The sequence below is a fragment of the Erythrolamprus reginae genome, chromosome 4 (genome assembly GCF_031021105.1).
Source record: "Erythrolamprus reginae isolate rEryReg1 chromosome 4, rEryReg1.hap1, whole genome shotgun sequence".
Taxonomy (NCBI): Eukaryota; Metazoa; Chordata; class Lepidosauria; order Squamata; family Dipsadidae; genus Erythrolamprus; species Erythrolamprus reginae.
Genome location: NC_091953.1, coordinates 93,514,553 through 93,527,449, shown reverse-complemented (window position 1 = coordinate 93,527,449; position 12,897 = coordinate 93,514,553). Strand labels below are relative to the sequence as shown.

Below are 12,897 nucleotides of genomic sequence, written 5' to 3'. Positions count from 1 at the left end.
GATTTCGGAGTTGGTGGCATTATCACTAAGAAAGGACCTTGTGCGTTTTTTATATGAACAGGTTGATTCTGTGGTTAGACACTACCTTTCTTCCAAAGGTTAACTCCTTGTTTCACCGGGCACAGGAGTTGATTTTGCCGGACTTCTGTCCAAGGCCTTGCCATGCCTTGGAGCAGACATTGGCACATTCTGGATGTTAAGAGGGTCCTCTGCATTTTCAATGCAAGAACCATTTCCTTAACGAAGACTGAGTCCCTCTTCATCTCTTTTCAGCTGTGAACTTTGGGCCACAGGGTCACACCTTCCATGGTGGGGCATTGGCTAAGGGTGTGTATTGCCTGAGCCTATGAGTTTCAGGCTTTTCCAATGCCTTGAAGGATCATGGCGCATTCAACTAAGAGTGCTCCCACAATAAAGGCGTGGGCTATGCAGGTGTCTATGAAGGAAATTTGTCAGGTCGCCATAGCCATTCATCCGCCACCATAGACTGGATGCATTTGCTTCTGTTGAGGCAGCCTTTGGCAGATGTGTCCTGTAATGAGTATATGAGGACAAGGGGACTCAGGACCAGAGCAGCATCCACCCTAGGACAGCCAAGCTTTGGTATGTCCCATGCTAGACTCTCCTTTCAATGCTATGGAGAAGGGGCATTGACCTTGCCTGATATACCCTTTTTCATGGTGATTGACGGGAGAGTCCAGTCCCGCCTGATGGTCTGTCTGTTTCTGATTCCAGGTAAAGATCTGTTGGATTGGAGGCTGATTTCATGATTCACTACAGTTTCATGGAGATCTACAGGATTCACTTCACCTTTGTTAAAGAACTGGGACCTTTAACAAGGAGGTGGTCCTCAGAATTTCAACTCAATCATAGAGCTAAGAGGCTAGAGCTACCTAATCTCCTGTCAATCACCATGAGAAAGGGCATATCCGATAAGACCAATGCCCATTGTGCTTTGAATCTTGTTAGATTGATTGTTTTGGACACACATCACCATGCATTGTGTTGGGATGGTTAATTATTTCCTGTTTAGTTTTGGTTTTTTATTCTTTTTTCTGGTTGTATGCCCTTAGATTGGGTCAACTTATGAAAATGTAAATAAATGTTAGTTGTATTTCTTGTACTAAAATTGTAATGCAGTAAAAAAAAACCAACATTATTAATTTTGATGTCATGCTTGCCACAAGCTTAATCATGTGGTTTTGAAGGGTTTTTTTTAATGTGTGTAACTACATTAGTAGATTTTTATCATTAAATTAATAAAATGAAGCTTTTAATGGATTATTTCTTTATGTCTCATTATGCCTTCAGGTGTTTCGAAAAGACCTCATCAGTGCCATGAAACTGCCAGACTCTCATCATATTAATCCAGATGAATATTACTTGTTTGCAGATACATGGAAACAAGAATGGGAAAAAGGTGTGCAAGTCCCTGCAAGCCCAGAAACTATTCCCCAACCTTCTCTCAGGTATTTCTGTTAAACATGTGTGCCTTACTAATGCACATAATTTTGTGCTTCCATCTCAATGTAATATTAACATCTTATTATCCTATGATGGTTATCAGCTGCAATATATTTGTAGAAATAAAACATATTGCTTCAATTTTTAGTACGCAGAAAATAATAAAAAATATATGAAGGCAGTTTTGAAATTTTAATCCAAGTGGAGTGCCGAGAAATGCTGTCTGATAAGCAGAACTGACTGCAGCAATTTATACAGTTTACTTCAGCAGGGGTTTTTTTGCAGTTGTTTTTAGGTCAGATAGAATTTCTGCTGCTTCCCCAAAAAAGGAAGTACTTTTCTTTATGGTTACTCAGTATTGATTTTGCTTATGTTACGTTTTTGTTTAAGCATACTATTGTCATTCAACCAGCACCTTTATTGTTACAAATTGTTTGTGATCAAACACTGTGTTTACCGAAAAATAGGACCCTGTCTTATATATTTTTCAACCCTGAAATAATTGCTTGGGCTTATTGCCATGCACTCAAAAGGCCAATTGGGCTTATTATCAGGGGATATCTTATTTTGGGGAAAATAAAGTAAATTATCCATAGGTGATCCTTGGGTAAATAATATTATGAAAAATTTTAAATTGTGATCATTCTCTCCTTTGAACCTAAGGATCTGAAAAAATGGAATACCTTGTCATTGTTACTTGATTTTCAAAAATTCTTCCACCAGAGGATTTGTAGCTCACTATAATGTTTTGCTGCTTAGAATTGTAGCAGAAAAAGTAAAGCAAGTACTTTATACGCGGCCCAGAAAGTACATCCATTGTTCAAACCAAGAGTCTGCTGAACCTGGCTACATCAACATTCTAGAATTGGCAGAATCTATGTGTCGATATGATTTGGATGACATGGATATCATCTGGCTTCAGGAAGTAAATGAAGACCTTGCTGAAATGGGTGAGAAAGCAAAAGTAGTAATTTATTCAACTTTTGATAATGTAATAAATGTCCACCCCAGAGTTCTTCCACCCCAGAGTTCTTAAAGAACTCAAATTTGTCATTGCTACCTCCCTGATTTATTTATTTATTTAACCAATCCCTGTTAACAGGAGATGTTCCTGAGGATTGGAGAATGGCCAGTGTTGTGCCTATCCACAAGAAGGGCAGTAGAGAAGAAGCTGGTAACTACAGGCCAGTTAGCTTGACATCAGTTGTAGTTAAAATGATGGAGACTCTACTCAAATCAGCACCTAAAAAACAATAACTTATTGGACCCAAATCAGCATGGCTTTACTGAAGGAAAATCATGTCAGACTAATCTCATTGATTTCTTTGACTATGTCACAAAGGTGTTGGATGAAACTGGTGCCGTGGATATTGCCTGGACTTCAGCAAAGCTTTTGATACAGTTCCACATAAAGAGTTGATAGATAAATTAGTGAAGATTGGACTTAATCCCTGGATAGTTCAGTGGATTTACAGCTGGCTGAAGCATAGACATCAGAGAGTTGTTGTTAATGGCAAGTATTCTGAGCAGAGACAGGTTACAAGCGGTGTGCCACAAGGGTCTGTTCTGGGTCCCATTCTTTTTAATATGTTTGTGAGTGACATAGGGGAAGGTTTGGTAGGGAAGGTTTGCCTATTTGCCGATGACTCTAAAGTGTGCAATAGGGTTGATATTTCTGGAGGCATCTGTAATATGGTAAATGATTTAGCTTTACTAGATAAATGGTCAAAGCAATGGAAACTGCAGTTTAATGTTTCCAAATGTAAAATAATGCACTTGGGGAAATGGAATCCTCAATCTGAGTATTGTATTGGCAGTTCTGTGCTAGCAAAAACGTCAGAAGAGAAGGATTTAGGGGTAGTGATTTCTGACAGTCTCAAAATGGGTGAGCAGTTTGGTCGGGCAGTAGGAAAAGCAAGTAGGATGCTTGGCTGCATAGCTAGAGGTATAACAAGCAGGAAGCGGGAGATTGTGATTCCGCTATATAGAGCGCTGGTGAGACCACATTTGGAATACTGTGTTCAGGTCTGGAGACCTCACCTACAAAAAGATATTGACAAAATTGAACAAGTCCAAAGACAGGCTATAAGAATGGTGGAAGATCTTAAGCATAAAACATATCAGGAAAAACTTAATGAACTCAATCTGTATAGTGTGGAGGACAGAAGGAAAAGGGGGGACATGATCGAAACATTTAAATATGTTAAAGGGTTAAATAAGGTTCAGGAGAGAAGTGTTTTTAATAGGAAAGTGAACACAAGAACAAGGGGACACAATCTGAAGTTAGTTGGGGGAAAGATCAAAAGCAACATGAGAAAATATTACTTTACTGAAAGAGTAGTAGATCCTTGGAACAAACGTTCAGCAGACGTGGTTGGTAAATCCACAGTAACTGAATTTAAACATGCTTGGGATAAACATCTATCCATCCTAAGATAAAATACAGGAAATAGTATAAGGGCAGACTAGATGGACCATGAGGTCTTTTTCTGCCGTCAGTCTTCTATGTTTCTATGTTCTGAAATAAAATTTGGTTCTATCATTCTTTCCCAGTACTATAGCTTTGTAAAGTTTTCAAAAATACTGGATAACTTCTGATCTATTGAGTCATCCTTTCAGAGATATTTCCTTACCAGATTCCTCAGTGTTTTCAATAATAACAGAACTTCTGTTGTACTTCCTCATTGGAAAAGTTGGGATACATTTGGAGATGTATCTGCCTTGAAAATAGTCCCCATTGAATTGTATAGCACATCCAAACAGCACAATAAATATTGTATGACATTTTGAATCTTGTCCTAAACTTTTGCACAATAATTTTTAGAAATAACATATTTTATAAAATTTACCAGATTTCAGTTCCACAGGTTTCATGGGTCCCAGATTTTTGACACATTCTGTAAGTTAGCCCATATGAAGTACCTTGGTTGAAAATATTTTATCCATTTCACCCAATTAATAGTTACAGAAATGATAATTTAGTAGTATTTTTTCATTTATAAAGATGTTAACATGAACTGTAAAATAATTCTCCCATACCTCTGGAAGGAGAGTCCAGCATGGGTTTAGCTCAAGTCTTATTGGTAGGGACTGAGTTTTAAATTAATATAATTAGCATATTAAGTAGGTACCGCCCCCTTGCTGCCCCAGTAGCTCAGTTTTAAAAAACTCAGTCTAGGATAGGGACGCTGAGCTTGTCTTCCTGACATGAGTTAAATGAATAAATTGTATGTTTTGTGTACTGATTGCATAATTCTTGATTAATGTTGTTGTTTATGTCTTTATACAGGTATAGAGGCTCTTGGGGTCTCTGCCCTCCGCGGGCAGCACCCCTATCATACTCCTCATGGGGCCTCTTCTCCCCGCGAGTACTGCCCTGAAGAGGAGAGGATGGGCTACAGGTCACTGTCCTCCGTGGTCAGACCTAGCCCTACACCCCAGGTGGGGGGGTCCGCCCCTCCCCATTGACGGGGGCAGCGCAGCGCTGTACATGAAAGGCGCGAATATCACAGCAGCGCCTATCAGCTGATGGCCGGGAAGCCGCGCGGAGGCAATAAACGGCCGAGGAAACACTCGAGCCGAAGCGACGCCGAAATGAGCGATCGCGGACACCTCGCCAGCTGAGGAGGATTTTCCGAGCTTGGGGTCGCTGAGGAGAGTCGCGCCCGCCATTTTCGCTGGCGAAATGTTGCGAAAAGCCGTTATTATCGGCAGGGAATATGCGGAAGCTTGGCTGTGGGCCAAGAGCCTTTGAGGCTAATCTGCCTGGATACTGACCCTGATTGGTAATCGCCTGGTCACGTGATGCGTGATCACTAGGCAGAGACAGCTAAGAGGCTGTGACACAGCCTCCATAGCCACTTCTTGTGAGAGGAGACTGCGGTGATAGCTGTTTGTACATTTGACCGGTTCACAATAGTTGTGAGTACGCTGCCCCTTATCAACAAATAAAGGATGGCTGACCAACTGGGTAATCGTGGGGAGGAACAGCCCCAGTCAACTCCAGTGCCTAATAAAAATAAGGAAAAGGCTTCTGGCAAGGCCAAATCAAAATCTTCCCAGTCTTCATCTTCCATAAAAGAGGCTGAAAGGAAGATTAAAGCGTTGGAACAAAGGCTAGAGGCGGCCTTAGCTTCTCCTGCTTTGGGGGTGCTGGCCATACCCCCAATTCAGCCACTTCCCCCATCGAGAACATCATCACCTGGATTGGCTTTGGGGGCCCTGGGCATTGCAACTGAAAGGGACTGGTCTCCTGACCGACAGGCTTTGTCAGGCCCACCTCCACCCTTACCTTCACCTCTCACTAGGCCGGATAGGCCTGCCTCAGTTAGCCATCCTACTTATGGGCTTTCTGCAGGGACACAGGCATGTGCTCCATCAGCAACGTTCACGCCAACGGCTGCAGGGCTTAGATCCCAAGCTGATGTCTGGCAGACCTTCCCTCCATCCCTGCAGGACATTATTGCTAACGCTTATGCGCAGGGAATGGTGGTTGGAGGCCAGCGTACAACACCTCCATCACCACACCCGTATCAGCCCAGAGATCTTTGGTCAGCACCACCGCCCCCTCCTGGGCTAGACTCACTTGCGGGAGACACAGGTATTCTGGAAGGGGACAGCGAACATGGAGATAATGAGCTGTCTGATGATGAGTATAATTTTCCAGAACAACCATCTCCCACGGGATTGTTTAAACCGACGTTATTTAGGGTGCTTTTGCACAAGGTTAAGCAAGCCTTGGATGTGCCAGGTGCGGCGGCACCTACTGATGCAGGGGATGGAGTTAGGACTTCAGCTTCCCTATGTAAGGAGCCACCCAAGGAATCCGACAACGTAGCTGCGATGGAAATATTCCTTGAAAATATAAAGCGCACCTGGCAGCACCCAGCGGCGGCGCAGGGCCCCTCCAATCTGGAGCGCCGCTTCTACATGTATGATGATGAAATGGAGAACCTGCTACAGTTTCCGCCAGTGGACAAGCCGGTAGCCACACTGGTGTCCAATGCTGTCGTTCCTTCTGAGACTGCACACAGTCTCAAACCTGATGAGAGACAAGCTGAGACTCTCCTGAAAAAGGCACATCAAATGGCAGCATGGGCCCTGCGGGCTGCATCCACAGCGTCCGTCTTCAATAGAGCATCCATTATGTGGATTCAGGAGGTACAGGCTAGGATGGGGCCTGAGGATTCTCGCCTAAAGCAGGATTTAAATAAACTCCTGGTGGCGGCCGAATTTTCAGCGGATGCTACCTTGCATGCGGCGAAGTTTTCTGCAAGGGGTATGGCTTCCACTATCTCCTCTTGGCGCCTCCTTTGGCTCCGACATTGGCAGGCGGATGCCAAATCAAAATGGCGTCTGTCATCTGCCCCTTTCCAGGGCACCAAGCTGTTCGGGGAGGTCTTGGAATCAGTCCTTGTGGAGGACAAGGACAAGAGGAAGATCCTCCCCAGATCCTCTCGACGTCAGGATCGTAATAACACTCCGTATCGACGCCGACAGCCCTTTTGGTGGGACCCGGCTTCGGGGACTACCCAGTCTTCCAGACCATATTCACAGGGACAATATGGTCAAGCCTATTCATACCGTGGTGATAGAACCTACTTCCAAGAGCGGGGTAGAGGGTATCAGCAGGCAAGACGCCCCTTTCGGGGATCTAATCAACGGGCGTTCCGTCGACCCAAGTGACTGCATAGGGCAGGTCCCTTTGGGGGGGAAACTCCAAAGGTTTTGTACCGCCTGGAGGACCACATCCTCCGACGCTTGGGTCTTGGACACGGTATCCCGGGGCCTACGCATGGAATTCCTTCAGGTTCCACCAACTCATTTGTGTCCTGTCCAATTCCCAGAGACATTACGAAACGGACATTACTAGAACGGGAAATTGCGCATCTCCTAGAGATCCAAGCCATCAAGCGGGTGCCATCCCAGATGGAGGGCATGGGGTTCTACTCCAGAGTTTTCATAGTGCCCAAGACATCGGGAGGTTGCAGGCTCATATTGAATCTGAAACACCTGAACAGGTACGTGTTATACCGCAGATTCAAGATGGCCTCCCTTCGCACTATCTTGGCATCAATCCGCCCTCGAGATCTCATGTCGTCCATCGACCTGAAGGAGGCGTATTTACATGTGCCCATTCATCCGGATCATCGGAGGTACCTCCGTTTTTATGTTCAGGGGAATCATTATCAGTACCGGGCGATGCCTTTTGGCCTCTCTTCCGCACCGTGTACCTTCACCAAACTCCTGGATGCGCTAATCGCTTCCTTACGGTCCCAGTCAATACGACTATTAGCTTACTTGGACGACATCCTCGTGCTCTCCAAGGATCTGGCGACCGCGCAGCAGGATCTACGGGACACGGTAACGCTGTTGCAGGAGCATGGCTTCACGATAAATGTGGCAAAGAGTCATTTTCGCCCACAACCAACATCACCCATCTCGGCTCAGTTATAGACACCATCGCCAGGAAGGTCTACCTCTCTCCGGAGAGACAACGCAACGTTCAGGACTTAGTAACCAAACTGCAGCATCAAAGGATGGTGCCGCTTGCCTTTTTATCCAAGGTCCTAGGGACCCTAGTGTCATGCGTGGACATCGTCCCTTGGGCACGGTATCATTTCCGAGCACTACAATGGACATTGCTTCCATACCAAAAGCGATGTTTGAGTCACACACACAGATTGATTACGGTTGGTGAGCTCATGTGGACCATCATGTAACCCAAGGGTTGTGGCATCCTCAGGATTTGAGTCCAGTGAATATCAACTTCCTGGAGCTAAAAGCAGTGCGCCTTGCTTTACTAACCTTCGCACCAATTCTCCAGAGGAAACATGTTTTAGTCCGTACGGACAATGTGGCGACCAGGGCGCACCTCAACCACCAAGGAGGGACCAAATCTCTCAGGTTGATGGAGGAAACACAACTTCTCTTCGACTGGGCGGAGTCCCATCTTGCGTCACTTCACGCAGAGCACATCGCGGGGGAAGCCAATACTCAGTCGGCAGGCAGTGGATCCGGCGGAGTGGAGCCTGACCCCGCAACTGTTCCAGCAAGTGGTCAACCGGTTTGGCAGCCCGGCAGTGGACTTATTCGCGACTCAGCACAATGCCCAGCTTCCGAGGTTTTACTCCAGATTTCCCACACCAGGAGCCGAGGGGAGCAATGCTCTATACCTTCCGTGGCCCAAGGAATTGCTGTACGCCTTTCCACCGATACCGTTCATTCCCAAGGTCATCGAAAAGATTCTAGTGGAACAGGCGGAGGTCATTTTGATAGCACCGCACTGGCCGCGACGGGCTTGGTTCGCCGATATGATGGGGCTCTCAATTGTCCAGCCTTGGAGGATTCCAGACGACCAAATCTCCCTCACTCAGGGAGCGATATTCCATCCGGAACCTCAGTGGTTCCATCTGACCGCTTGGCACTTGAAGGGGACAGATTGAGAACCTGGAACATTCCCGAGAATGTCATCACTACGATCCAATCAGCCAGGCGGCCTTCAACGACTCGGATCTACCAGGCTACTTGGGCCACATTCACGGCCTTTTGCATGGACAGACATCGGCTGCCACAAAATGCTCATTTAGTGTCGGTGTTGGAGTTTTTACAATCCGGTTTAGAGAAGGGATTGGCTCCCAACACCTTAAGGAGGCAGGTGGCGGCTTTGGCAACTATTATTCGATCTGAGGACGGTGGGTCATTGTCTCACCATCCGTTGATTAAAGACTTTCTGAAAGGAGCTGCCAACAAGCATCTTCCACCTATACGGCGATTCCTTACTTGGGATCTTTCTGTTGTACTGCAAGCACTCACAGCTCCTTCTTTCGAACCGTTAAGAACGATGCCATTAAGGATGTTATCCCTCAAAACGGCCTTTTTAGTTGCCATTACATCGGCGCGTCGGGTGTCGGAACTGTTGGCTTTGTCAGTTAGAGCTGACCTCTGTATATTTCAACCCAATAGGGTGATCCTCCGTTTGGACCCAACGTTCATCCCTAAAGTCAACACACATTTTCACCGGACACAAGAACTTGTCCTGCCGGATTTTTGCGTCCATGGATCCCATCCGTTGGAACTTAAGTGGCATAAGGTGGACGTGCGAAGGGCACTGAAACTCTATATCTGACGCAGGAGTCCTTTCCGTAAGACTGAGGCCTTGTTTGTTTCCTTTGGCCAACATCGACTAGGTCTCAAAGTGTCCTCACAGACAATTAGTCAATGGTTGAAGCTTTGTATAGTTGAAGCGTACAAAGCGGGTTCCCAAACACTGCCTAGTGGAATCACGGCTCATTCAACTCGAAGTGCGGCTACTTCAGCAGCATGGGCCACACAAGCATCTATAGAGGACATCTGTAGGGCGGCGACGTGGGCCACTCCTACCACCTTTATACAACACTATAAACTGGATACGTTTGCTTCGGCCGAGGCGGCCTTTGGGAGGAGAGTGTTGCAACGAGTGTGTGATTCTGCAGGGTCATGATTCAATGATCTCCCTCCCTTGAACACTGAAACTTGGGTATATCCCATGCTGGACTCTCCTTCCAGAGGCATGGGAGAAGAACCGTTGAACTTACCTGAACGGTCTTCTCAATGCCCTGGAAGGAGAATCCAAACCCTCCCATTGAACCATGGACAGTTGTTGCAGTTCAGTTAATCGTTGTGGTTAGTTGTTCAATAAATTCTGTTTATTACTTGAATTCGTTTTTTAAAACTGAGCTACTGGGGCAGCAAGGGGGCGGTACCTACTTAATATGCTAATTATATTAATTTAAAACTCAGTCCCTACCAATAAGACTTGAGCTAAACCCATGCTGGACTCTCCTTCCAGGGCATTGACAAGACCGTTCAGGTAAGTTCAACGGTTCTTTCACCCAGTTAATAGTTACAGAAATGATAATTTAGTAGTATTTTTTCATTTATAAAGATGTTAACATGAACTGTAAAATAATACAACATCTAGCTTGAAATTAGTGGCATCCAGTAAAGTATATCATAATTCTTAGCAATCATGTGCTTAAAAGTCTATTTCATTAGTTTGCAATAATACAAACTGACATCATAGAGCACAATTTTGATTCTTGCATCCGCTAGTGACAAGTTATTTTAATGAGATTGCCTGCTGACTAAAGCTAAATTCATCTGCATTTATATCTGTCACAAACGGTCCTTTTACCATTTGTCAGGATATGGACAGCTTGATGAAAACACCATGGAGAAAATGGTAGAAGTCCTGGAACGTCACTGTCATCAGAATATGAACCATGCCATTGAAACAGAGGAAGGGCTTGGTATAGAATATGATGAAGATGTAATCTGTGATGTATGCCGATCTCCTGATAGTGAAGATGGAAATGATATGGTGTTTTGTGATAAATGTAACATCTGTGTGCATCAGGTTTGTTAGGTTTAATTCTTTGCCAATATGAATGCAACATTCAGCCTTTTTTTTTGAGAGTAAGGATTTTTAAATGGTTTTTGAAAATATGCTAAGTATAAGGAAACATGACATTTTGTTACATAGTCAGATGACCATTAGTATAATATAGTGGTACGGTATAAGCTCTGTGAATCAGTAACTTTGGGCAATTAATGGTAACACTAGCAGAATGTTGCATCAGTAATATATAGAAAATGTTACTGAGTAGCAAAAATGTATTCTGATGAAATATGCAATCAGAAAATAACTCTGATAGAAGACAAAAGAAAATACTAGCAAAAAAGGAAGACTGCAGGGATCCAAATTTTATCATAGAAAATATAAACGTTATTATGAAACCTGGAAAATATGAATAACAGCATGAACGAAGGGAAAGAAAATTTACAGTGCATCATTGATGTAGATTGTCATTAAATAAGGGATGTTATGACAAAATTTTAGAACTAGGGAAAGAAACGCATTTTTAAAAGAACAAAAATAATTAAATGAAAATATTCAAAAATGTACCAGGTCAAGATAAAAATTTGAAGTGCAAAGAAAAATTGATAAGTGATAGATGTAATGAAACTGAAATATTGAAAGCTAAATATATGCATTAAGAATAAATGAAATTACAGTATTCACAAACTATGAATATATTACATATCTGGAAATATACCTGGAACAACTTTTTGTATTGTACTGTACTGTATTGTGTTTGTTTGTTAACTGTTTTATTGTAAAATGTCCCAGATATAACCTTTATAAAACAGATACAAGACATAATACAAAACTAGAAACACATTAACATAACTAGAATCAGCTACCCCACACACTTGGGACTTCACACTCAAAGCAACTCAACTTTTCAAAGTCTTACAAAAGGCAACAGGGTCAGAACTAATTTGATCTTTGAGGGAAGATATTCCAAAAGGCAGCCACTATAACAGAAAACCCTTGCCTGAGCCTCGCTAGCTGACATTCCTCAGCTGTTGGTACACAGAGCCTGTCCCTTGCCAGATTGGGTAAGTAACCCAGTCACAAGCTATACAGGTCTTTAAACATAACTACCAGCACCTTGACCTGTATCTGAGCACACTGAAAGCCAGTGCTTCACACACTGCTGAGACATTTGTTGAATAACTGGCACCATTAACTACCCTTCCCATTGCATTCTACTCCAAATGCTCTTCAAGGGCAGCCCCATATAAAGCATGTTGCAATAGCCCAGTCCAGTCCCCTACTTTACATCATGAGATTACAATTACCTAAACAATTATCTAAGCAGCCCCCTCTCTATCACACTCACCCACAGAAGTAAATGCAAACAATTTAAGGAATAAAAAGTGTAGGCTCTGATTATACTGTATATCTATAAAAAGATTACATATTTATTTATTAAATTTATATGCCACATAACTCACTATAGAACAGTTCAATAAGATTACAAATTAATAAAACTGTAAAAAATTCAACATATTATACAATTCAGAAATTATTCCAGATGGGTACATTAATATCTAAGTTTACTTATTCTGTCTGAAACAAACACAGATGTAATGAGAATCTCTATGATAGCCTTGGTGAATCATATTTTTAAATGTTCTTCCAAACATAAATTAGGATTTTTCAGAAATGTGAAATTGTTTTGAGCATAACATAACTTGGATTCAGGAATGTACTAGGTAGCAAGAATGTTCTTTTTAGCATATGAAAAGCAGTAAAATTGTAGAGATATGAAAGTGGATTTTTTTTGTCTATTCAGAATTGTATGAAAATGCATTTAATTTAATGGAACTAAATATATTGAAAAAGACAGGGTAGAGCATCATTATGAATTTATATTAGAAACAAACAGCAGTTTTTAAAGTTGAGGAAAAAGAAGAAAATTATTTCAGATATTATGTATGGTAAGAATGTGTGTGCATTGCCATTGTTGATCTTTAAATACGATATATTCTGAAGTTATTTTCAAAGAAGATTCAGAAGCATGCCAAGAAGATACAGTAATAATT

The 12,897-nt window shown here is 43.0% G+C and overlaps 1 protein-coding gene across 7 annotated transcripts in view; it reads left to right on the top strand.

The window, feature by feature from the left end:
* Positions 1 to 12,897, top strand: part of JADE3 (jade family PHD finger 3) — a 56,573-nt gene that overhangs the window by 30,630 nt on the left and 13,046 nt on the right. For all 7 annotated transcript variants that reach the window (XM_070750913.1, XM_070750919.1, XM_070750915.1 and 4 more), the window contains 3 exons: positions 1,312 to 1,469; positions 2,224 to 2,414; positions 10,650 to 10,861. In XM_070750913.1, the coding sequence (XP_070607014.1) occupies positions 1,312 to 1,469; positions 2,224 to 2,414; positions 10,650 to 10,861 (561 nt within the window). The remainder of the gene's footprint in view (positions 1 to 1,311; positions 1,470 to 2,223; positions 2,415 to 10,649; positions 10,862 to 12,897) is intronic.